The 24,956-nt window shown below is 33.2% G+C and overlaps 6 protein-coding genes across 8 annotated transcripts; 4 read left to right on the top strand and 2 right to left on the bottom strand.

The window, feature by feature from the left end:
* Nucleotides 1-2,634: 2,634 nt before the first annotated feature.
* On the bottom strand, nt 2,635-3,955 carry LOC122713727 (DDRGK domain-containing protein 1-like). Its single transcript, XM_043934452.1, has 2 exons — nt 3,797-3,955; nt 2,635-3,541 (listed from the first exon to the last, which is right to left on the bottom strand). Exons 1-2 carry the CDS (start codon nt 3,879-3,881, stop codon nt 2,754-2,756), a joined length of 873 nt encoding a protein of 290 aa, XP_043790387.1. The 5' UTR covers nt 3,882-3,955; the 3' UTR covers nt 2,635-2,753.
* A 16-nt stretch (nt 3,956-3,971) lies between these two features.
* LOC122713729 (transmembrane emp24 domain-containing protein eca) lies at nt 3,972-5,265 on the top strand. Its single transcript, XM_043934453.1, has 4 exons — nt 3,972-4,206; nt 4,298-4,518; nt 4,597-4,743; nt 4,819-5,265. The coding sequence occupies exons 1-4, from the start codon at nt 4,077-4,079 to the stop codon at nt 4,966-4,968; spliced, it is 648 nt and encodes a 215-aa protein (XP_043790388.1). The 5' UTR covers nt 3,972-4,076; the 3' UTR covers nt 4,969-5,265.
* Nucleotides 5,266-5,419: 154 nt separating this feature from the next.
* On the top strand, nt 5,420-10,463 carry LOC122713688. 3 transcript variants are annotated; one of them, XM_043934379.1, is made up of 2 exons: nt 5,420-6,178; nt 10,446-10,463. In XM_043934379.1, exon 1 carries the CDS (start codon nt 5,549-5,551, stop codon nt 6,134-6,136), a length of 588 nt encoding a protein of 195 aa, XP_043790314.1. In that variant the 5' UTR covers nt 5,420-5,548; the 3' UTR covers nt 6,137-6,178; nt 10,446-10,463. The 3 variants fall into 3 exon arrangements, with proteins under 3 accessions (XP_043790314.1, XP_043790311.1, XP_043790312.1); XM_043934376.1 differs by lacking the exon at nt 10,446-10,463 and adding an exon at nt 6,443-6,599; XM_043934377.1 differs by lacking the exon at nt 10,446-10,463 and adding an exon at nt 6,260-6,434.
* LOC122713687 lies at nt 7,191-10,216 on the bottom strand. The gene is made up of 3 exons (XM_043934375.1): nt 9,529-10,216; nt 9,020-9,193; nt 7,191-8,948 (listed from the first exon to the last, which is right to left on the bottom strand). The coding sequence occupies exons 1-3, from the start codon at nt 9,598-9,600 to the stop codon at nt 7,509-7,511; spliced, it is 1,686 nt and encodes a 561-aa protein (XP_043790310.1). The 5' UTR covers nt 9,601-10,216; the 3' UTR covers nt 7,191-7,508.
* A 6-nt stretch (nt 10,464-10,469) lies between the features above and the next one.
* On the top strand, nt 10,470-17,124 carry LOC122713685 (ionotropic receptor 93a-like). Its single transcript, XM_043934374.1, has 16 exons — nt 10,470-10,702; nt 11,296-11,399; nt 11,519-11,674; nt 11,765-11,860; nt 11,947-12,096; nt 12,182-12,405; nt 12,512-12,673; nt 12,839-13,006; nt 13,075-13,308; nt 13,493-13,672; nt 13,737-13,967; nt 14,381-14,528; nt 15,035-15,386; nt 15,461-15,592; nt 15,727-15,887; nt 15,973-17,124. The coding sequence occupies exons 2-16, from the start codon at nt 11,309-11,311 to the stop codon at nt 16,068-16,070; spliced, it is 2,583 nt and encodes an 860-aa protein (XP_043790309.1). The 5' UTR covers nt 10,470-10,702; nt 11,296-11,308; the 3' UTR covers nt 16,071-17,124.
* A 1,121-nt stretch (nt 17,125-18,245) lies between these two features.
* LOC122713985 (mucin-2-like) lies at nt 18,246-24,140 on the top strand. Its single transcript, XM_043934903.1, has 7 exons — nt 18,246-18,489; nt 18,734-19,035; nt 19,302-20,589; nt 20,995-21,200; nt 21,328-21,513; nt 22,082-22,223; nt 23,979-24,140. The coding sequence occupies exons 1-7, from the start codon at nt 18,453-18,455 to the stop codon at nt 24,116-24,118; spliced, it is 2,301 nt and encodes a 766-aa protein (XP_043790838.1). The 5' UTR covers nt 18,246-18,452; the 3' UTR covers nt 24,119-24,140.
* Nucleotides 24,141-24,956: the final 816 nt, after the last annotated feature.

Here is a 24,956-nt window from a genome sequence, read left to right as displayed (position 1 = left end):
TTTTTTTTTCTAATTCGATTGGACAAAGAATTCCTCAGATCATAGACGTCGACACGATGTTCTCAAGAAGACTACAGGTTCTCTTGCGATTCCGTGGCCGCTTACATAGTCTCCGCGTGCCCCCTTCTTCGCGTATCAAACATCGAGTGGGGAGATGTTGATCGATTCAAATCGTAAACGATAGAATTGTTTTCAAAATCGGTTTTGAAATCGATCGATTTTGATTAATATTATAAGCAATGTGCATAAGTTAACAAAGATCTCGATTATTATTCATACAGGAAAATCTTATTCTAATAAATTCTAATAAATTTCAATTTTCAATTTCAATTTTCAATTTTCACATTTACACGGAAATGTATGTATTAAAAGTGTAACACTTTGTAATAAAAAATATTAGAATTTTGTAAGATTTTTGTAGAATTTTGTAATATTTTTTTTTTTTTTGTATTATATGTGATATAAAAAAATTTGAGCAAATAAATCGTAACGTATTTATAATTCTCTTTTGGATTTTCTTTGGAGAAGAAAATTTCATTGTAGAATCTAGTATATACGCTGGAACTATTATCATTCATCCTAAAATAACCTGCACGTTCTTTTTGAATCTAGAAAATTTCGGAAGTCATGGCTGCTGAACTTTAGGGTAAAAAATGAGACACTTAATAGTCGTAAAGTGTCGTCACTCGTCTATTTCATAAATCAATTGTGCATCGATTTTTTTTTTTTTAAGATTGAAATATTTCCTGAAAATCGGTTCCAGTTCTCCGTAAGTTAGAATTAATTATGGAATATTTTTTTATTCGATGTAAAATAGATCATAAATGTAGAATTTAGTGGTAAAATCATCGCCAACACCCATTTCAACGATACATTATTCATTCAGGAATAACATACTTAACTTGCATCTACATGCAAACTAGAATCTGATGCAACATCAATCCTTGATTTCATCAGATGGTTGTTTTAAAACCACCGAAACTCTCGATAAAAAATATCAATGAAAAAATGCTTGGAAAGTTTTAAGCGTTTTTATTTTAATTCGATATTTGACGATAGATTTTTACGTTTTGATTTATGTATTGTTTTATATTGTGAACATTATAATCTCGATGAAATATCATTTCGATAGATTTTCGAAGAGAAATCGATGGCATGAATCATTAAAAAATATTTTCTAATGTTTTATTTTATCTATCTTTTATATTGATGCCGATGATGATTAACATCGGCCAGATATAGGATAAACAAAACATTTAATGAAACTTTATATCTCATGTTTTGAAATACCGATCTTGAATAATATATTTTTAATGATTTAGAATAATAAGTACAGGAATTATATTCAATTATATAAGTTTGTGAAATTTTTGAAAATAATTTCTTTAATACATTTTTTCATAAATATTTTCAAGCATTATACTTGTATATTAAATTATATTTAGTGATATTTTAATTGTTACGAATCTCAGATAAATTTTAATATTATTAATAATATTATTGATAAATTGAATTATCGATAAATTAAAAATTTCACTTTATATTTTTTATTATAACAATAAAAGTAATATCAATTTATGATATTATAAATATATGTTCCTTATAATATATAGAAAAAAATTTATATATACATAAAATATATATATTTTTTACAATATATAAAAATATAAAAATATATATGTATATGACAAAAATAGATACATATAACATGCATCGAATAAAATTTATTGATTTTTAATTAATTATAAAAGAGATTATAAAATTAATCAAATATTGAAGCTGTCGCTTGAACATATAAATTTTACAAAATAAATAGAAGATAAACAAAGAGAGCAAATAGTAGAAGAAGGACAAAGATAGTATAAAAATATTGAAATCAGCGCCATCTTCAGAGTGCCGTAAATGAAACTCAGAAAGAAAGGATAGAAAATATTAGAAAAAGGATAGAGATAGTGCAAGAATTAACATTTAGCACCATCTCTTGAATATTAAAGACATCTCTTTAAAGGAGGATAAAGAATAGAATAAGAATTTAGGATTAACGCCATCTCTTGAATGATTTCAGAAAAATATTTCCTTGAAAAAGTTTCTTTGAGTTTCAAGAGATGGCGCTGAGAGTCAATTCTTTTCTATCTCTATCCTTTTTTTTTATTATTTTCTATCCTCTTTTTTGTGTTTCATTTGCGGCACTCTGAAGATGGCGCTGATATCAATAATTTTAATCTATCTTTATCCTTTTCCCACTATTTGCTTTCTTCTTCATCTGTTCTTGATATACAATTATGAACAAAATATAGAACATAACTGATTGTTATTGAACATATTTTTATCATTTCTGTTTTAAAACTATAATGTGTAATAATTAATTGTTTAAACCAAATTACTAATGTTGTGATCTTATTCTGAGCCGAATCGTTCAAAATAACGCTAAAATGCTAGGGAAGGGGAGCAAGAAGATTTTCTCTTGAGATATGGCAAAAAATGCATTATATATTATATTCTATGCATTATATATTAGATTTGTTTTGATTTATTATCATTTTATTATTAATTTATCATAGAAATTAAAGATAATAAGACGTATATTTTAAAAAGATATTATTTACAATTAAATAAAATATAAAATTTATAAGATATAAATAAAATTTTGTTTTTGTATATAAAAATTTTGTTTTTTATATATAAAATAACATATAAATTTATTAAAATATTCTCATATGAGACTCCTATAACATAAAATCATATAATATAATTCATCTAGCTTCCACCATACTTTGTTTTCCTGGATTTAGATTAATCAAGCGGTTTGAATTTTCAGCTAATTCAGTGATACTGATTCTACCACGTTGTCTGACAAATTTTGCTACAGCTTCAAGTTCTTCCTGAGAAATATAAATAAATTTTCCTCTGTCATCAATAACTCCAGTTAAACTTCCAGTTGCTTGAAGCTCTTGAATCCTTTCTATTACACTTGCTGTTTTTAAACTAAAATATGCAGCCAAATCTTCAAGAACCACCACTTTGTTTTGTTTAATATATTGAAGAAACTGTTCTAATAGATTTTCTTCATCTTCTTTAATCTCCTGATCATATCCTTCTTCTTCTACACTAAATGCTTCTTTCATTTTCAAATATTCTTCATATTCTCTTTTTTCTTTTTCCTCTCTGGCTTTTCTTTCTGCTTCTTCTTGTTTTACTTCTTCTGCTCGTTCTTTTTCATATTGTTTATCCCTTTCTTCTTGGAGAAGTTGTTCTCTTTTTTTACGCTCTTCTCTTTCTCTTTCAGCAGCTTCTCTTTGAGCTTTCTTTTCTGATTTAGCTGCTAATTTTGCTCTCTTTTTTGCACCCATTTTGAAATCAGGAGTGGATGGCTTTTCATCTGCCTCATCATTTGCTTCATTTCCAGATCCATTATCATCTTCTTCAATTTGTTGACTAGAAGTTGCTTGCATACGACGTCTAGCATTCCTTTGACCTGCTGCTCGTCTTATTGGTCTACCTTGTGCAGCTCTTTCTACATTCGTTTGTTTTTTTCGTGCAGCTATAACATCGAAATAACAAAATTTTTATGTTTTGTTAGTTTGAATATTAAATATAAAGACGTAATAATTAATTAAATTTGTATATTTTATTTTAATTGTATATTTTATGAAATGTACATACAATTAATTCAATATTTATGAAAATTAATAAAACATCTGTTTCATAACAAAATTAAAGGTTAGGAATATATTTAATTGTAAGGAAAGATATATTTTAATAATAACAAAAAAGTTTTTCATGAGTGAAAACGTACCGGATTTTTGTCTTAAAAACACTGTACAAATGAGAATCAATACAATGATTAAAACAGCGAAAAAAGCTAATAATGTAACGTCCATTTCTTGTTTTTTATTTTACTAAATCTTTTTAGCTTTCGATTATCGAGAGTCAATATCGATAACGCGCAGTAGCGCCGCATACGTGAACTTCACTGTTATTTTCGAAGGTGACGTGTGCCCTATTTAGTTTCACGTAGAATTTCTTTCGTAATTTAAGTTTTGCTGTGCTATTAAAAGCACTGCTCATAAAAAATCATGTTAAAATACGGTATATTTCTAGTATTATTGTGTATTCTCGAATATGGTACAGGACTCTATTTTCACATTGCTGAAACTGAACGAAAGTGTTTCATGGAAGATATTCCAGATGAAACAACTGTTTTAGGTATGTTAAATATATTTGTTAGTAAAAAATAATGTCAATTACGTGTCAATGATATGACTTTTATTAAAAATTTTTATTTTTCTTTATATAGTAAATTACAAAGTTGAATTATATGATCCAAGAACCGGTGGATTCGCTCCGAGCAGCCCGGGAATGGGAATGCACGTGCAAGTTCGAGATCCAGATGATAAAACGATTCTTTCCAGAGTGTATAGTTCAGAAGGAAGATTTTCTTTCACTTCTTTCATGCCTGGAGAGCATATAATTTGCTTATATTCTAACACTAGTTCTTGGTTCAGTGGTGCTCAATTAGTAAGACTTTTATTCTAATAATGTAAAGCAATAATTATTTATACTGTTTATTGTAATTGAGTTTATTACATTATATAGAGAGTGCATTTGGACATTCAAGTTGGTGAACATGCTATTGATTATTCTAATACAGCTCACAAAGAAAAATTTACTGAACTACAATTAAGGATACATCAACTTCTTGATCAAGTGGAACAAATAACAAAGGAACAAAATTATCAGAGGGTTAAATCTCATTTATTTACTTTTTCATTTTTTTGTTAAAAATTTGGATTATAATTTTATATTCTTTGTTTACAGTATCGAGAAGAACGTTTCAGGCAAACATCTGAAAGTACACATCGCCGTGTATTCTGGTGGTCTCTAATACAAACTGTGATTGTATTGATTATGGGTACATGGCAAATGAGACATTTGAAAAGTTTCTTTGAAGCTAAGAAACTAGTATAAGATCAAAACTAATAATTCCAATAATATTAGTCATTTAAAAAATGAACTTTTTCTTGTTATCCTCAATATAAGGAATCCTCAATATAATTTATTTTAAAAAAAAGAAAAAAATAGAAGAAAAAAAATATATTTACTAATTCATTTTCTATCATTTGTATTTATCATATATTATAATTTAGGCTTTTTCATACTTGTTGAATAACTAATGTATTTCTGGAGAATCGATTTTTAAATGTAGTAAAAAAATAATGTATAGAGTGAATTTTCATCAAAATAAAATATTAATTTTCAAAAAAATCGAATTTTCTTTTTTCCTGCGTTTGCATGTTAAATTTATTAATGTGAAATTATATAATATTGAAAATGACCAATGAGAATAATAACATACATGTGAATTTGCCTTTTATTGTAGTTCGATATAAATGGTACACGTGAATGAAAAAAATAGTAAGTAATGTAATTCATGTGATAAAAAATTGTTATTAATATTATTATAATTTAAAAATATATAAAGAAAATATTTTCAATTGCCATAAATGACACTATATATTTGAAAATTTAAAAGAAGAGAAAGGACATTATGTTTTCATTGCGACAAATAATTCGATGCGGAATGCAACTGACACTTACGAGAAAATTTACAAATTTACATCAGATCTCATTGATTCGAAAAGAGAAATTTAATGTTGATCTACGTGATTCAATTTTTATTCGAACGAAAACCAATCTTTCTGAATCACTAGAAAAAGAAGAAGTTAACAAAGATGCTAACAAGAAGGTGCTTGGCAAAATTGAAGCTAAAATCAAAGTGATGTTTACATGTAAAAAGTGTAATTTTCGAAATGGAAAAATTATATCGAAATTAGCTTACGAAAAAGGATTAGTTATAATTCGTTGTGATGGTTGTAAAAATAACCATTTAATTGCTGACAATCTTGGATGGTTTGAGGAATTAAAAAATAAGCGAAATATTGAAAGGTTATTGGCGGCAAAAGGAGAAACAGTTCGAAAAGTGCTAAATGATGTTGATGGATACATCGAGGTGGTTGCTAAAGCAGAATTTGATTTAATACAACATAATAAAGAAAGAGAACAACGTTTAATTGAAGAACAAGAAGATATACATAATAAAAATAAAAAGGTTACATCTTCGAAGGAATTAGAATAAAGATTCTTTAAGAAAAGAAATTTTTATTTTGATAAGATAGAGGTAAAAAAATATTTCAGTGTTTGTGTACTTCTAAATTTATTGTTGACTATATGTGCTTTTTATATTATGTTAATCTTACAGTTATATATATAAAAAAATATCCAAAGTTTGGTTAACACTGAAAGATTTAAAAGTTTTTTGATCCTTTAAATTATAATCATTAAAAGAAACAAAATTTTTTTCTATTATTCATGTGTATTACATGTAAATACTTCTAATATGTACAATTTAGTAAAAAATATATACTTGAATAAAATTTTTCAGATCTTATATAAATCCCATGAGACTTGCCTCTTTATTCAATATATTAAATGTAAATGTAAATATAATTTTATGAAAACAAGTATTATATAATTTTAATATCAATAAAAATTTAATTTATAAAAATGACAGATCTTGGCACATGTAGAAATTATATGGCAAGTTTTAGAATTATAATATATTGATATTTGTATCAATTAATATGTACATGTAGATAATAATGTATCTTTTATAAAAAATGTCTTTTTTAACAGTGAAATATATGTAATATAATTAAATCTTTTATAAATCTTATATAAATGTGTATATATATAGTACATATATATATATAAATATAAAATATATAATATTGAAAACAAAAGGAATGACTTAATGTTTTTTTCTTATCATGCATATTTAAATTCTATATTTAAAAACTATCCATTGTTTATTTTAAATATTTCTGAAGGCACAACTTCTGTTGTTGAGCTTGCAACAATATTAATAAAGGACTATGAATAATTAATTATGATAATAATATTAAAGATGTCTAAGTACACCAGATGTTGGAATGACATGTACATTTAAATTTTGTTTCATTTTATCATTAAGCTATATTTTTAGTGATTTTATTTATTATATTTAATGATATAAGGCACTATATCTTTTCATTGCAATTATTTTAATATCTTCATAATCCAATATTGAATCTTAATAATTTTGTCTTATTTAGAAACTAATGTTTCTAATATTTATTAATATATATTAAAAATTATCAGAATGTGTATGTATAAAATCATTTTATCTTTAAAAATAATTATTTCTATTATAATTGACAGTGATTAAAAAGACTAGTGTTTCTTAAAATAATTCTGTACAGAATAAATGTTATTTCATTTCTGTAATAAAGTTATAAAATATAAGCATTTAATTTTTCATTTAGCACTATAAAAACGGACTTATCCTAGTCATATTGTAGACTAGTATTTTTTTATTATTTTTGAAAGTTAAAAACTTCTAGAATGAAAACTTCTAGAAAGAAAAAACTTATATAATGTTCTTGAATCACTATCAAGTTATTTTAAATTTTTTATACCCTTTTTGGTTTTGATACAATTGCATATTCACTATTATTAAACACTTTATGCTTTGGACCCATATTACTGCTAGTAGATGCAGACTCAGAATGATTTGTTTTTTTTCTAATGACACCATATCCAAGGTGACTATCATCTGCCAATCTAACAGCAGACATATCTTCAACAATATCATAATTAGACCATATAGCATTTGTATCAGTTGCAGTATTATTTAAAGAAGCAGTAGAATATGAATTTTGAGATGCATTATTAAAATTTCCAAATTTGTATGAACTTTTTTGATTAATTTTAGAATTTGCGGAACCAAAATGTTCTAATTTATCATAATCAGATTCATTACTAGGAATATGATTGATCGGCGACATTGGATTATTTGTTAATGAATTCTCTGTAATACTAGATTTACTTTTTGATGAGCTTTGGGATGTAATCATAGGCATCATTGTTTCATATTGGAAATCATCTTCATTCTCTTTGTCTTTGTCACTATGTGACGAATTTGATCTCTCTGTATGATGTATATTATCAATACCATGTGTTTTCCATGCATCATTTCTTACTTCTACTAAATCATAAGGATGTCTCTCTTCATCATCTAATATGGAACTTCCTATTGTTTTTTGAGACATTTCCGGTGAATTATCTCGATTTAATGCTTTGTATTCTCCGCACGTAGGTAAATCTGATGATTCAAGATCTATATTTCTCTTATCTAATATACCTGTAAAAACATATTTTCGCGGAGGTTTCGCAGGTTTTGGTTTAACAACAGGCAAAGAAGGCTTCGAAGATAAACTAGTATCTAAATTAGATGAAGAACTTGATTGTTTTTGAGAATTTTGAGGTGAAAAATCAATATCGATTAAATTAGCAGAACTATTTGGAGAAGGAGGTAATGCTGCTCTTGATCCAGCTTCCATTGATAAAGCTGCATGATATTGAGCATCATTGCATTCAATGTTTGGATTACTTTCCTCATTCATTAATTTTTTCATTGATCTCATTTTGGAATACATACAACGAAAAATTTCTTGTTGACTGCTATGTTCCAAGCGGAAAGAACCTTCTCCAGATTCACATTTTCTTCCTGCTTCAAAAATGAATTTTCCATCCTTGTAACCATATCTCCTAATATATCGATATGGCCAAGTGAATAGAACTACATCTCCATCCATTAATTTAATATCAACTGCAGCTACTATAAGTGTATAGTTTCTAGTTTCTAAACCACATCGTTTAGATGCATCTGTTTCTACAACTTTAACAGAAAATACTCCTTCTCCACTGGTACAATATAGATCATTATTTTCTTCTATTGTCTGATTAGACACACTATCTTTAAATGCTACTAACTGAAATGCAGTAATCCAATGAGTCATATCAGATTCAGAATAACATCCAAAATAATGAATGCCTGACTTAGTCACAACCTACATATAAACACAAAAATAAATAGACATTTCATATTTTGTTTGTTAAATCTTTTTAAATATTTACTTACAGTAAATACATGTGACTGATTACTAGGTGCAATTTTGATGCATGCATCTAATGTGATGATACGAGGAGCATGTGATTGCATTATAGCTTCTTCTTGATTATCATATATTTCAACCCGTTTGATTCCATAGTTACTAGTCCTAAACAGCTGACAAAATCTTTTATGCCAAGATTTCTGTAAAAAAATATAAATAATACGATTGGCTTTCAATATTAATATTTTAATTTCAATGAAAAAGAAAAATATAGATTTTGTGTATTTCGAAAATCATATAAAATTAAGAATGACGTGTATCAAGCTCGATTTAGCATCATTGAAATATTTGGAATGTTATCATCCAAACTTTATAGGTTATTTCTTGATGACGATCATTAATAATAAATAGTTGAATCAATCAATATGTTTACTTATCGAAAGATTAGAATAAATAAAATTATAGAAAGAATTTATTTGCCAAATGGATTACTAGAATTCGAAATACACGTTTATCCATGCTAATGTTAACCAACCTTGAGCTGTCCTAACATTCCCTGCGGTGGTAACAGCAGGATACCTTGTAACAGAGGTTCCTCAGGCTCCATCGTTTCCGCGAAACATTAGCAGTCTCACGTATCACTAGGAACGTACCTTTGTTCCCCTTATAATTTCGAAAAAGTGAATTTTTCCACTTTCACTCCCACTTTTTCCCGTCCGTGCTATTCCTCTCACTGGTTTGCTTCTGCTTTCGAACAGTGCTCTATCTTTTGCGATTAATCTGACAGTTTTCCCAAACACATTCAACCCATCATAATGTATGGTGCTTGACATTTCACAAAAGCTTTGAGCCCGACGTTAACGTCGACTAGATTTCCGAGGAGAAAAATTTGCTCGTTTCTATGTGTACGTGTTGCACAGATATGTCGTGTTAGGTATATACGTACATACACAAATCGTTCCGTTCTTGCATGGTTCCCCACACATTCGGAGCCAACTGTCGAGTAATAGAAACATGCACGTCCTCTGTCCATACGATGTCGCCCGAATTGTCACGAACGATCGTAGAAGCGCGACTATTCTGAAAGATAACTCTTGCTTTGTCTTTTGTTATTTTAATTCGTCTAATTTTATTTGTATCGAATTTTTATCAACGCATCTTACTTTATATTCGAGTTATTTCGTTCGATGTGACGTCTGAAATTCCAAAGTGTAATCAATGTGAACGAGACGGGAGATGATTTAAATCGTGCTTGTTTGCTTTCTTTCTATACGCGAGACTTGGTTATAGATAAGCATTGCGACACATCGCGACTTCCGTTTATAAGCGACAATATAATGTATTTTTTTCTATTTTCAATTATCAGTCCTTTTATTTCGATTATATTATATGTATTATAAAAACTAAATATTATTTGAAATAAGAATTTAACTTATTTTTCTGGTTATATAGCATTATACAGTAGTGTATAACCGAAGTGAAACAAAGAACGACACAATAAAAAGGAATTCGAAATGTCTCTACGATGAAAAATAAAATCACAAAGCAATGGATGATTTTTCTTATTAGTGATAGCAACGTGTAAGTTGGAATAATGCAATCAACACTACCAGTTTTTATCTCTGGTTTTGCTACACGGAAGTGGTATACCAACCGATATGAAACAATACAATTGTCTTCTGCTAGTGACAAACATGCGTGCAAACGAGGTAATAACATTATTCGTTGTCGTTGCTTTGCATACATACTAATCGAAAGCATTTAGCAGGAAATATTCAAAATTAAATTGCATTATAAAATCATAAATTTCAACATTCATTCAATTCGATTTATACCAATACTTCTTTTCATTTTTAGCAATTTCCAAAGTTTAATATACTTGATTGGACAATACTTATGTTTGTAAAAGAATTTATATAATTATTGAAATATAAAATTATATTGCAGATTTAAATCGAAAATGTGTTAAATTCTTATATTTTTGATAATTTTGATAAATTTCCTTTTTTTCTTGGTATATTACAGTATTAAAAAGCTTAGGCTTGGTATCGCACGCAACTAGGCTAAACAATGTCCCGTTTCAATTTCACAAGGATTCGATCGTTCTGTAGTTAGTTATTAAAGAACTGACCTTTCCCGTGATTCGTGGTGCATCAAATTGTATTTGGCCTGCTTGGCATAGTGCTCGTGATCGTGATCAACTTGGCTTGTAATAAAAGATCGACTAAACTAATGAAGTGATGCATTATTCACAAGTGTCCTCGGTTATATATTGTGCGAATAATACGCGTGGTTATTTCAGTTTGTCAATAGAAATGATATCGGTTCTGTTGCTGGTTTGGTGCATCAATTATGGGAGCAGTTACAATGATTTTCCATCTCTGATTACTTCTAATGCTACCATGGGTATGAGTGATTTACCTTTCGAAAAAAAAAAGAATTCTTTTTTATTACCATACATGATAAATTATAAAAAAAAAAGATAAAATTGAGTAAAGTTTGATGAAAAAGAATTTTTTCAATAGCTGTCATCATTGATAAAGGTTTCTTCAGTAACAAAGATGAGTACCAAAATGCCACAAAAGTAATACAAGATCTTATCACAGATACTGTGAAAAAGGAGATGAACTTGGGTAGTATCTCAATACGCGTATTTCGCGATATGAATGTTAATTTTAAAGGTAAATTTTCCATCCATAAATAAATAGTTATCATTTCAATTTTTGCTTCGATTATTCATTAATCTTTTACATCTTTCAATTACTACAAAGATTATACAATTCTTTTGTCTGTCGCGACCTGCTATCTAACATGGCGTTTGCACGAGGTCGCACAAAAGGAAGAACTGACACATTTCGCCATAACAGGTAACACGAGTAACCATTTCCTAGATATTTTAATTATAAAATTAAAAAGATCCTGAAAAGGAATCTTTTTTTTTTTTCATTTGAAGATCCAGACTGTCCTCGAATTCCAGATACAGATGGTATAACAGTGCCATCGATCGTTCCAGGAGAAGAGCTGTCACAGATTTTTCTCGACTTAAGAATGACAGATATTCTGTCCTGGAACGTGATCAACATCCTTCACGACGATACGTTCGGTGATAAGGCAACTAGTAGCAACGATAAACGATCATGTCACGATCCTTTTATCTAATGTGAACACGTGTTCACGCCTCGTTTCAGACAGAGACACAATCAGTAGAGTGTTGAAAGCCATTTCGAATAAATTACCGAACAAGCGAATGAATCTAATCTCTAGGTCGATTTTCTCGTTGAGACACGGAAACACGGGAAGCGAGAGAAAAAGTTCGGTGAAGAAGACGTTGAATGATTTTCACGTGGAACAATTAGGACATTGCTTTTTGGTGATCGCCACTGTCGACATGGTCGCGGATGTAATGTCTGTAGTAAGATTTCGTTTCTTTAACGAACATGTAATATATTTCAAATGATGAAAAAACTTAGATTAAGATCATTGAGAATTCATATTATTCAGGAAATTTTTTTTTAAAGGCAAACTCTTTGAACATGGTTCATCCAGGTAGTCAATGGTTGTACGTGATCACAAATAGCGTGTCAGGAAATTTGATCAACACGACATTCATTAATTTACTGGCAGAAGGAGGAAATGTGGCTTTCATGTATAACGCGACTGACTTGGATGGTTTCTATAAAGTAATAATTTTTAAACAATTACATATTCATATTATTATATTTCTTTGTTTCACTGTGAAAAATAAAAATTGTATTTTTCTGATAACTTTTTAAAAATTTTAAGCAATTCCTTTATATTATTTTTTCTCTATATGGTAAATAATCGTTGAAAGATTTCTACTTCAGATCAAATTAAAATGTTACATCAAGGATTTGATCGAAGCATTGGCGAAAGCTTTGGAATACTCATTGACGAACGAGATCGAATTGTTCAAGAGGATGAACGAGGACGAGTTCGAAATGATCAGACTGACGAAAAGCAAGAGGCGAGCCGAGCTTCTGAAGAATGTCAGAGTCAGTGAATTTGTAACATTTGCAATGTGTTTTAGCCAGACTAAAATCCAAATTATATTTCTCGACAGATACATCTTTCTCGAAACACGTCTGCTTCGAACAATGTTTGTGAACAATGTCTGTTATGGAGATTCTTCTCGTCTATAACGTGGGGAAATTTCTTCTCTCATGATAAAAATATGGCTCACTTATTGGATATAGGAACGTGGACACCTATTATCGGCGTAAACCTTACGGATGTGATATTTCCTCACATCGTGCACGGATTCAGAGGAATTAATTTACCAATCGCGACTTATCACGTGGGCAAACGATTTCAATTTTCCAATTTATTATTTTACAAGAAAAATATCTTATCATTAAAAAACATCGAGTTTCACATTTTATTAGAAAGTTAATTTTTCTTAAACTTTCTTAAATTCGAAATTTCTTTGTTACGTTAAAATTGTAAACGTTATAACTGAACGTGAACGATTGTTATTTTAGAACCCACCATGGCAGATAATTTCTATGAGTAAAACGGGTAAAAAATTGTACGAAGGATTGATATTCGACGCGATCAATTATCTCAGCATGAAACTAAACTTCACGTACACAGTGATCATGCCGGAAACGAGTCAGATTCCGAGATCCTGGAACACTTCTCAATTTGCCAAGTTGGGCGAGGTAAGAATTTTTACGATTTTTATTTGTCACTATATTTGTCAATTCTGCTCGATTCCGTTTATAGAAAATCAAAGAAATGACCATGTCGACCACGAAGAAAGTGCCATTGGAAATAATCAATTTGGTGCGCCAGAAGAAAGTTCTTCTGGCTGCGTGCGCGTTGACCGTGAACGAATGTGGGAATACCACATTCAATTATACCGTACCTATTTTCGTACAGACATACAGCTTTTTAACAGCGAAACCCAGCCAATTGTCTAGAGTTCTCTTATTCGCTTCACCGTTCACCAAGGAGGTTTGTAATTAATTTTTTAAATCCTTATTTTTTTTTTCGAAATAAGAATACCAAATATTCTCCGTTACCGAAATCTCGAAATAATAATGAACAAATTAACCCAACAAATTAGCTCGTGAAGATAACCCAGGAGGATAAGGATCGAAGAAGCGAAGAAAACATCTGATATTACGTTACATTAGTAACTCTCCATAATTTCTTACGAAGGTTTTCTTAGCGAAAGACTGACAGAAACGAATCGGTGTAGTTACACAAAGATCGCGGAGAGATATCTCTTACTCGTTTTAAAAGCGTTCGCTAATGTTTCGGCATTCCACCGCGTAATAGCGCATAATGACAGAACTATAAAGATTGTCGTCGTTCAAGTTCGGTATGTTCGCTGGCATTCCTGTTATGTTCCGGCTGCCTTTCAGATGTGGGCCTGTCTGGCTGTGTCCATTATCATAATGGGTCCGATTTTATACCTGATCCACAAGTACAGCCCGTACAGCACCAAGGCCTCCGGTCTCAACTCCTCCTGGCAATGTGTGTGGTACGTGTACGGAGCGCTTCTTCAACAAGGTACGATTTTATTGTCCCGTAAACCAACACTATTTCTTTTATATTTGCACCGATGGAAACTTGTGATGACTTCCCTCCAGTGATTTTATTACCGATCATTAGCGTTGTTGGATTTCTTCTATACAAATTTTATTTTGGCAGATCGATTCGAATAATGATGTTTATTGGAGATAGTAATATTGCGTTTTATTTAATATAGGATAGAATACAGATCTATTAAATAAGTAAATATTATATGAAATTTTTCTTAATCACTAAAAATGAAATTACACTACATTCAATGATAGAGTGATTATAATTGAGATATACGTACTCGTATATTCACTTTAATAACGTAACGTTTCAATGCAAAAGATGGCTGGAAGTTTGGAGAAACTCGGTAAAATTCCTCCTGTCGTTTCAAACGCAATAGCCTTTCTCCATCTTCTGCCCATCGACTAATTAAAATTCAACGGCCAAAGTAGCGCGAAGGGAATCACACTACTATCGGCCCTGAAAAATTCCAGGTGGGATGTATCTACCGCACAATGACAGCGCTCGCATACTGATCGGTATGTGGTGGCTGGTCGTGATGGTCCTGGTGGCCATATATTCCGGAAGTCTGGTCGCCTTTCTCACTTTTCCTCGAATGGACACCTCTATTTTAAGCGTGGAGGATTTGATCGCGCATAAGGATAGAATCAGTTGGGGCTTTCCGAACGGTAGCTTCCTCGAGATGTATCTACAGAACGCCGAGGAGCCTAAATACCACGTTCTATTCTCCCGCGCTGAGAGGCATAACGACACAGAGGAGGAGAGATTGGTGAGACGTGTGAAGGAAGGGAAACACGCTCTGATCGACTGGAGGAGTTCCCTCAGGTATCGTTTCATTTATCACTAGTCGAAACCAGCGTGAAAATTCCAGCGTGGAAATTAACTGGTTCGCGAAATAGGTTCTTGATGAGGAAGGATTTCTTGCTGACCGGTAGCTGCCATTTCTCCCTGAGCATGGACGAGTTTCTCGACGAGCCTATCGCTATGATCATCCCGTACGGCAGTCCTTATCTGCCTGTCATTAACGCGGAGTAAGTTGTACGTTGACTTCTGGAGGATCGATGTCAGGAATTATTTTCAATAGTTTTTATTTTATTCTAAAATAAAATTCTGTGAGTCGAGTTGAATCTTTTTTTTTTTTTTTTTTTTTTTTCTGATAATTTAGACTGCATCGAATGCTAGAGTCTGGATTGATGAATAAATGGATCACGGAGAAGATGCCGATGAAAGATAAATGTTGGGAAGCGCCAGGTAGCAATCAGGCGGTGAACAAACGAAAAGTAAACGTCGCTGATATGCAAGGAATATTTTTCGTATTATTCATAGGTAAGATATTTATCTTTCTTGGTGTGCCAAGATGGTGATTAAAGTCTTATCTTTTTTAATAAGAAAGATTTTGTCATCGTTTCAGGTATCACGTTGGCTTTCCTCTTTCTTTTTTGCGAGTTCTATTGTCATAGGCGTAAGATAGCCAAGGAACGCAAATTGATTCATCCCTTTGTTTCTTAAATCTTATTTTAAGACACGTACAATTAAGTTAAATTATTTTTCTTCATCTCACAAGAAGGTTCCATACGATCATGGGATTTCTCCTCGAAGATATAAACCAGTCCCACGCAATGCGTTCAATTGCACGTATTACCACTCTTTTTGCTTCCAATTTCTACTTCTTTTCTCCGATAATTACCATTTCGCTTTTTTTTTTCATGGCTTAATCAACAAAAAACATGGTACCAATCTACACGACCAGAACTCCTGAAATTCTTGCTCAATCCTCCATTTTCTTGAAATTCTATTCCTTGATCGAGTCGAGAAACAATCGTTGACGTTAAACGAGGCCATAAATCGTTCATTCATAACTATTGATCCATTTCCATAATTGATTTATATATAAAAATCAAACTTATCGCATCTTATTCTATCGTAACTAACTCATTCGATATGAGAGACGTTGGATATTTTTACTTCCATATTGCAAAATGAAAAATTTCCAAAGAAGTAAAGACGATCGGTTTGATATCCCTTAATTCTAAAAAAATCAAATATCGTTTCGTGTTAATGTTACCGATTTTAAAACGGAGTTGGTCCATTCGGTGATTCAATTCACGCGCAAGGCAGACGTGTAATAATTCTCGCCAATAAAATGGCGACCAATGGCCCGAGGACGTTTACAATTACCAACACGAACGTCTAATTTGCGGATAATGGACGGCACCGGATATTGCGTGGATATCCACGCAACGTCGAAAACGTTCGATCCTTTCCATGACCGATGTCCGAGGCATCCTTTTCCATCTCGTTAGTTGCACGAGAGTCGTGGCGATGTTTTGTGAATAATTTTTTCCGTGAGATTAATCTTAAGAATATTGTATTATTGTACTTAATAATAATTAACAATAAGTGCAAAATTATTATAAGACGAGACTATTGTATCAATAGTCTCGTCGATCGTGAGCAATAAAAATTCGTTTGGAGAAGAGTAACAGAGATTGTTCATTTACCCGTAAAATTTTTGAGATATCGCGTAATGTACGGGCGCGATTACGAAAAATTTGTCGGGTAAGAAGATTGACAGAAGGATGCTCCTCGCGACAGGTACGCTCGACGTACTTTCGTTCATTGTTTTCGTTAAGCCGTTAATTTCGTTAATTTCGCCGGAAGAGTTCGCACTTAACAAGGTTTATTACATTGTGAACGACCGCAACATTGAGCAAGACTTATGACGCGTATGATTCAGTTGCTCCCTGTTACGTTACGTTGTGGAAGTTGCCACAACTAGTTACTTTATTAAGATCATGCTCGTAAAAGAATGGAGATTTGTAAGTGTGCGAAAGTGAAGAAAGGTCGGTTTACGAGTTTACCTACATCTCCGAAGTGTTCGTTCGTTATCTTGCATGATAAAAATTCATTCGTTCTTTCTCAGTGAATTAATTTTCATGAATTTTAAATTCAATTTCTTAACATCCACAAACTCTTTACCTTTACAACAATCGAACATTGCGAAAGAATATCGCTATACGAATTTCCACTATCGTAACTTTTATTCATTTTATTTTTTCTAAAATAGTGATGGATCATGGTTTATACATTTTAACGATATTATCATTTATAAAATTTCATAAATCGTCTATTCTTAGAATATCATGTTTTTCAAACTTATTATCATTCCATTTTTCAAAAGTCTAATCTTTGGACAGAATCGATTTCTTTATGGAGAATCATGTCAAATTTCGTAAAAGGATATCAGAATACAACCACAAACGTTATTGAAAATTTAAAAGAAAGTTACGTTCCAATATCGACGAGGAACTAAATCAAACCGCATATTTATTCATTATTTCTCAAAATATAATACCCTTTCGCGAGTGGCAAACGGACAGGTCGAGAATTCACAAATCCAAATGCTCGAAATCTCTTGAAAAAAAGAAGTAGCTTTCGCATTCAATAAATCCACCACGATACCTTTGAATAATTCGCCTGCTCCTCCGCCTGCTTCTCCTCCTACTATACCACATCCTCTGGGGGAAGCTGAAACCCCGTCTCCCGGTTTCTCGAGGAGGAGAGGGAAGGGCGGGCGCGCGATATGACGGCGTACATAGACACGGGTTTATCTACCTGACGACCTTGCCGTTTAAAAAATCCCAGAGTGGCCGGCAGAGAGGCTCGAGCGGGCGGCGTGCACCATCCGCGAGCCAGTTCCGACGTAGAGAGCGGACGACTAAGACTAATCCTAATAGAGTTGTGCGCCTACCGGCCGTTTCCGCGCCACCGTGTCCGCGCTTCCTTCCTTTCGTGAAACGGGAGAGAACCCGCGAGGTACGTGCGTGTTGTCCATGCCAGTCGGCCTGCGATCCTCGTCCGCCAGTGATCCACCAACCAGTCGCGATTAATATGGGCGCCTGGATGTCCTGGCTGATCCTGCTGCAGCGTACGTATGCTCACCTTTTTTTCTTTCATCTTTTATTATTGTATTCGAATCGGGCCGACACCGATTCCAATTTACTTAAAGTTAGTCGGTAAAAGTTGACGATGATTCTTGATTATTTATGAATTGGAAGACGATCGTCGTATCGTTGTGCGAAGAAATATTATAATATTCGCGAGAAAGGATTTCGTAGGATTCGTAAAGTTAAGAGATTAGGAGAGATTTCTGAATGGGAATATTCCAACAGTGTCGTCCGTGTTCGCGCATGGCTACGACAACGTGGGATTCGACGGCTGGTATCAACCGGTTCCGCATCGGCCGGTCGACATCATCACAGACGTTATTAACGACCTAGGCGTGCGGATTCTGCAGCAGTACACGGTCCATGGGAACGTTGCATTCTCGCCGACGGGGGTTGGCTTCGTCCTGGCCGCGCTCTACGAGGGCTCGGCCGGCAGAGGAAGACAGCAAATCGTCGATGCTCTCGGCCTACCGAGGGATCGAGACATCACCAGGATCGGTTTTCGCGATATTCATCGTAGATTGAGGGTAAGAATTATCCGGCATCGCGTTTAGGATGTCGTTGAATCGTTCAAAATCGTTGCGCAATGCGTTCGACGTTCGAGGGTGATTAGCCGGAAAAGGGACACGGAAAATTTGCTTCGACGGCTCATTTGAAACGCGTAATTTCTCTTTTTTTTAAGTAGCGGTGGTTTTTTTCTTTCTCGGTCCATCGCTCTTTTCGAACAAATTTCGTAACGAAAGATCGACGATCCGTGAAGGACCTGCAATAATTATTTTTCTCTACTTTAAAGACGTATCTGAACGCGGACGGATTTCTCGGGGGTTTGACACTCAATCACGAGAACACAAGATTGAGGCCTGAATACGAGGACATTCTGAGATTCTATGGATTCGATTTGTCCATTCCTGAAGAGGAAATGAACGAAACTACTTTTGTTCCTGAAACAACGAATAGCGTGATGGTGACTGAACAATCAACGATAGAAACGAAGACGATAATTCCTGTTGAAATTACCACGCAATCTATTACTACACAAGATATGCAGAGTTCTGAGACCACTAGTGAAACACCAATATCGACTACATCCTCGGTGGAGTTGACTGGAATAACCTCAAGCACGATAGACGAGCAGGATAAATTGACGCAAACTACTCCTGCTGTTACTGTTTTAACGAATAATCCTAATGCTGCCACTACCGTGTCAAGTTCGATCGTAACTTCATCATCCATCGAGACAACGACGACCTCTTCGATACCTACGATTATTATGCCTAACTTAATTACAACTTCATCTTCCGAGATAGTAACTACGCCATTCATTACTAATACACCATCTTCTACTACACCTTCTATTACTTCTACTACTCCTATTCTAATTACTACTGTAGCTTCTACAATTTCTGAAGAACCACAGACAACCGTTGCAAATCTTACTCAACCTATAACTACAGCTACTTTGTCTAATCAATCTCCAAGTACCGAGAAAAGTACGAGTACTTTGTCAACTTCAAGAAGTACTTCCACTCCATCTACTACTACTATTACTACTACTACTACTACTAGTACTACTTCTATTCCATCTTCCACTTCTGAAACACCATTACCATCTACCACGTTAATAATCGTAGAAACTCCAGAATCGACAACCATTTCTACCGATCAAACGACCGAAGAATCTGTAATTATGACTGAACCTATCCCAGAGTCAACGATCATGCCACCGATAACATCTGCGCCGATAAACGCAGGAGTCACTGTCACCGTGTCATTCACAGAAATGTCGGCAACTCTACCAGTCAATATCACGGAAATCTCGACGAATTCGACGATCCCAACAACTCAGACAAACGAAATGTCCATTAATGAGACTAGTAGGTTCACGAATAAACCTGACGACGAGAATACTATTTTAGTGGACTCTTTGAACAATCAATCGTCTGTCTCAAACGAGATGGAGTCTACCGAACCAGTCACGACGACTGTTGCGGGTGAAATCGGGTCGATTGGACAAGAGAAGATGATGAGTCGAAGGAAGCGTAGTGACAGGAGCCCCAGGGGATTCTTTTCTAGTTATCCAGGTATTAATTGCCGTCTTTTTTTAAATTCTTTTTTTATTTTTGTCTAGATTATGGAGTCACTGACCGTTGAATATAGATTTTTTAAGAAAGAATATGCATGAAATGGTGATTAAGATGAATGGAGTAGAGAGAGAAGTTGTGGTTAATAAGATGTTGATGAATTTGCTCAAAAATCTGAATGGATTATTATATTAATAATGCTTGAAAAACAAAATTGAAATTCGAGGATTTGAACTCGGGCCAAATAAGTGGTAAATCCGGCACGCTAATCGCTTTGCTATCGAATTCTTACATAAGCATATGTCTTTTTTATCTTTATAAGGTCTTTTAAAATTTCATGTACGTATATTTTTTGATTAGCCTCAATTTATATTCTTATTCTTGTTAAATTCTTTTAATTTTCAGACGAAGGGATTTGGATGCAAGATCTAGGCATCTGGAAACCCTATTCCACAAGTTTGAACGAGGCATCCGTCAGAGACTCGACAGAGATATCATTCTTAGTAAACGGTTGCGACGTCTCTTCCGTTACAGCCTCAAGATACTTCGCCGTTTTACCTTTTGCCTATTTCCCATCGCTGCACGCGGTCGCCCTTGAGTTTCCGCTTGATGTAAGATCTATTATTCCATAAAAAACTCTCGAAAATTCATCTTCTCGCCATTCTCTTCACAAAACGGGAAATTATTATCTTCAATATATTTTGGCGATAAATTATCTTTTCAACTCATTAATTTCAGGATCCTAGATACAATATCATCCTCATGATGGCCACGGATAGAAGGGACACGTACCGATTGGCCAGAGATCTCGGCGGGAAGTCGTTAAGACTGTTGCGGAAGCAGTTACAGGCCACTTGGGTCAGGGCCACCATTCCGTCCTTCATGTTGCGCGGTTTTGTCACACTGACGTCTTTCCTTCAAAGGGTACGACGATTGCGAGGAATCTCTTCTACGTTTCTTTTTGGAAAATGAACTTAATATCTTAATATTCTCTCGAGAATCTAAAAATTTTCTATATCAAATAATTTTTTTTAACGGAGGAAAGAGAGATCCTCGAAATCGAATCATTTCTTTCTCCATGTTCGCTGCCCGATATTTTACCATTAGCTTCGATCATTAAGCTCCTAATTACTTAATCGCGTTAGCCAACAGGTCTTGAGTGCATTTTCCGTTTCTCGTCACGGTTTCGTTCCGCGAACCAGAGCTATAGGGGGACACGTGCCCTCCTTGACGACACGTAATTCACGATAATTCGAAACGGAATTGTTTAATAGACGTACGTACTGAAGTTGTGTAGCATTTTACTCTTGCGAGTTTTATAGATCCCAACACTGTTTCATGTTGTTTTAGCGTTAGTCTTTTAAACGTACTATATTCAATCATTTTCTATTATCGAACGATGCAGTTATTTTTAAAATTACTTTTGTCCCTCTCGATTATATTCGATTGTTCTTCTTTTCTTTTTCTTGTCAAATGTTTATTTTATTTTCAGTTGGGAATTTTGGATGTGTTCGAGCCCAGAACAGCCGATCTCTCGCCAATGACACCTGACCTAGGTGTGTACGCTAGAGACGTGCAGCAGAGCATCGGTGTGAACATCAGAAATTATATGAAACCCGACAGGACCCATTCTCGTGAGTCGTTCTATCGCCCTACCGATCCTCCATTGATCGTTCCACTTCGTCGGGATTATTACCGATACTATATACATCATCCAGGTTTCTGCTCTCTGCTTTCTACGTTCTTTCTGCACTTTTCCTGTTACCATTCTTTATTATAATTTCGATATTCCACAATCTACGAGGATTTGATCAAATTTTTTTCATTTTTCTTTTCTTCCAGTCACGAATTTCTAGTAGGAAAAAAAAAAAGGAAAAAAAAGAAAGGAGAGGATATCACGGATTATCGTGGAGGGGGGGAGTGATCGGCGATTGGCAGAAGGTTCGATCAGGCAATAGACGTGACGCAATCGGTGAAATTGCGATTCTCCGGTGTACGTGGTCCGCGAACAATGAGATATCGGTGTATGTTGCTGAGAACGACAAAGGGAATACCTAATTCCTTCGCTCACTGTGTTACACTATCGACCAAAAGTTTAGAATCGTGTATTCTAAAATCGTAATTATATTTTCCGATTATTTTATTAATAATAATTTTCTTAAGTTATTACAGATATTATTCAAGAAGACTTATTAAATTGAGAATATATATTAATTTAATTTTCTTTATATTCTTGTATTTTAAAGCTATTTTAAAGTTTTGAATTGTTTCTTAGCAGTTTGTACAATATATTTAAGTAATACGTTAACGATTCTTTGATAGTATATTATTGTGTGTATTATTTGTAAAATTTTTTTTAGCCAATATCAACAAAAAATAAGATCAATAAGATCCGCATTCCCTTCATAAATTTCGTATAATTTCTGAGCAACGTAGTGGGCAAATGTCTGACGATGTCTGGCCATTACTACTGGCGCGTGTCTGATTCGTTCTCCCTTCCTCTTCGTTTTCTTTTTTACATTCCATGCTTTTTGCTTTCTATCGTTACCATGGATCTTTTATATATATATTTAGCTAATATAAAATTAAGAAAGAATTTTATTAAAAATTTTGGAATGGAAATTGTTTCAATTCTGAAAGATAGAAATTTTTCTAAAGATCGAGAAACAGTTCAGATTCATATTTATATTATATTGATACTTTCTCTTGTAAAGGTTGTTGACCTCCAACTATATCAGCGAATTGCATCGTGAGAATCGAACGAGTATTACTCTTAATTTATTCATCTTCTTTCAAAGAAAATAAATTCACAGTAATTAATTCCTTTCTTTTTTTTTTTTTTTTTTTTTTTTTTTTTTATGGTTAAGTTATACGCTATCTGTGACGTACGATTACGATCACGCAAACATTCCAGAAGATACAATTTTTTTTTCTCTAATCGATAAATGTCGAATCTATTGCCAATTCGTTGTTTGCTCGTCGAAGAATTCGTTTCCGGTTTATTGTAATTGACGCCGTCCACGATCGAGAATATTCTCAGTATTGTTATAAAGTTGGCTTGGTTTAATCGCTGATATCCTGTACGCCTGACTCACCGAGGAAAATAAATAAAAAGACCTTGCGGTCGTGTTCTCCATTATGCTTACTAGGAATTCCTGAATCGTTACAAGGAATGTTGCTCGTAAATATTTTCATTAATCTGTCAGCTGTTTTCAATTATCATTTTTTTTCTCCTCATGCTAACATATATTATCAAATACCTCGTTACCTGTTCCATGTTACCTTTCTTCATCTGCACTAGATTAATATACGTACAATATAAACATTTGGAACAAGATGATTTTATTTATTCACGAATGAAATATATATATATATATAATTTTTCACAGGTAATGGATTATTCGAGAGGGCAGGTCCAGTGCCATTTACAGTTGTCCATCCGTTCCTCTACTTCATCGTCGACGCGGAAACCTCGGTGGTTCTGATCGCTGGTCGTGTCAACGATCCGCTCAATTCGCGAATTTTGTAGAATTTTTATCCTACTTGGGAACAAAATAGACGAATCCCGGGTAATAATAAACATACGTTTATTTGACATACTTATAAATATTGTTATATATATCTATAAACAATTACACATATATATATTTATATTTATTAAATCTTTCCTAGTTTGCACACACCTACCTTTAAGTACACGATGTATATCTGTACAAAAATATCCGTACTTTGTAAATAAAGAATGGAGAGAGAGAATGGAGAGAGAGAGAGAGAGAGAGAGAGAGAGAGAGAGAAAGAAAGAAAAAAGGAATAAAGAGAAAAAGAGAGAGAAAAAGAATGAAAGAAAGACGGAATTTTAATTTAATTCTTTGATTAATAGAGGATATTTAGAGGCGATGGGCAAGAATTTAGCATTTTACAAAATTCGCTATACAACTTGGTAGATAAATGTATAATCATGGGCTTGCTGCTGAAACTGCCGATATCTTTTAATTATTCATATATAATCCTTTCCGCAGGCCTTTTCAACGTCAAGCCAATTTCAACTTAATTCTCTTCTTTTTTATATATTCATGTACAGGCTGGCAAAAACTGACAGACGAGCCAACAGCTCGTTCAAAAAATATATATATATTATCTTATTTATATTTATATATTTATATATAAATACAGTCCTGGTTGAGCGCGAGTTTGTTCATTGTTCTTGAAGAACGATCTCTTTCTTCTTTTCCACAGTCTCGCGCGATCTGTGTTTGATTGGCTTCGCTTTCAAAGCGGCAGTCTTTGAGACACCAGTTTCCCAAACTTTTGTCTACGATACGTTGCTCAATACGACACGAACTCTCATTTCCTTTTACACGTTCATT

This window comes from Apis laboriosa, unplaced genomic scaffold, assembly GCF_014066325.1.
Source record: "Apis laboriosa isolate Shangri-la unplaced genomic scaffold, ASM1406632v1 scaffold26_cov146, whole genome shotgun sequence".
In the NCBI taxonomy this organism is placed as follows: Eukaryota; Metazoa; Arthropoda; class Insecta; order Hymenoptera; family Apidae; genus Apis; species Apis laboriosa.
The sequence above is the reverse complement of the archived record's forward strand: the minus strand, read 5'-3'. Positions and strand labels throughout refer to the sequence as shown.

Coding starts and splice junctions, on each gene's coding strand:
- LOC122713727 (XM_043934452.1), bottom strand. CDS start 3,881: ATGGACGTTACATTATTAGCTTTTTTCGCTGTTTTAATCATTGTATTG. Junction 3,542..3,796: donor GTTTTTAAGACAAAAATCCG/GTACGTTTTCAC, acceptor TCGATGTTATAG/CTGCACGAAAAAAACAAACG.
- LOC122713729 (XM_043934453.1), top strand. CDS start 4,077: ATGTTAAAATACGGTATATTTCTAGTATTATTGTGTATTCTCGAATAT. Junction 4,519..4,596: donor GGTTCAGTGGTGCTCAATTA/GTAAGACTTTTA, acceptor TACATTATATAG/AGAGTGCATTTGGACATTCA. Junction 4,744..4,818: donor AGGAACAAAATTATCAGAGG/GTTAAATCTCAT, acceptor CTTTGTTTACAG/TATCGAGAAGAACGTTTCAG.
- LOC122713688 (XM_043934379.1), top strand. CDS start 5,549: ATGTTTTCATTGCGACAAATAATTCGATGCGGAATGCAACTGACACTT.
- LOC122713687 (XM_043934375.1), bottom strand. CDS start 9,600: ATGGAGCCTGAGGAACCTCTGTTACAAGGTATCCTGCTGTTACCACCG. Junction 9,194..9,528: donor GAATGTTAGGACAGCTCAAG/GTTGGTTAACAT, acceptor ATTTTTTTACAG/AAATCTTGGCATAAAAGATT. Junction 8,949..9,019: donor ATCAGTCACATGTATTTACT/GTAAGTAAATAT, acceptor GTTTATATGTAG/GTTGTGACTAAGTCAGGCAT.
- LOC122713685 (XM_043934374.1), top strand. CDS start 11,309: ATGATATCGGTTCTGTTGCTGGTTTGGTGCATCAATTATGGGAGCAGT. Junction 11,400..11,518: donor TACTTCTAATGCTACCATGG/GTATGAGTGATT, acceptor TTTTTTCAATAG/CTGTCATCATTGATAAAGGT. Junction 12,406..12,511: donor TCGCGGATGTAATGTCTGTA/GTAAGATTTCGT, acceptor TTTTTTTTAAAG/GCAAACTCTTTGAACATGGT.
- LOC122713985 (XM_043934903.1), top strand. CDS start 18,453: ATGGGCGCCTGGATGTCCTGGCTGATCCTGCTGCAGC. Junction 18,490..18,733: donor CTGGCTGATCCTGCTGCAGC/GTACGTATGCTC, acceptor ATATTCCAACAG/TGTCGTCCGTGTTCGCGCAT. Junction 22,224..23,978: donor ACCCGACAGGACCCATTCTC/GTGAGTCGTTCT, acceptor AATTTTTCACAG/GTAATGGATTATTCGAGAGG.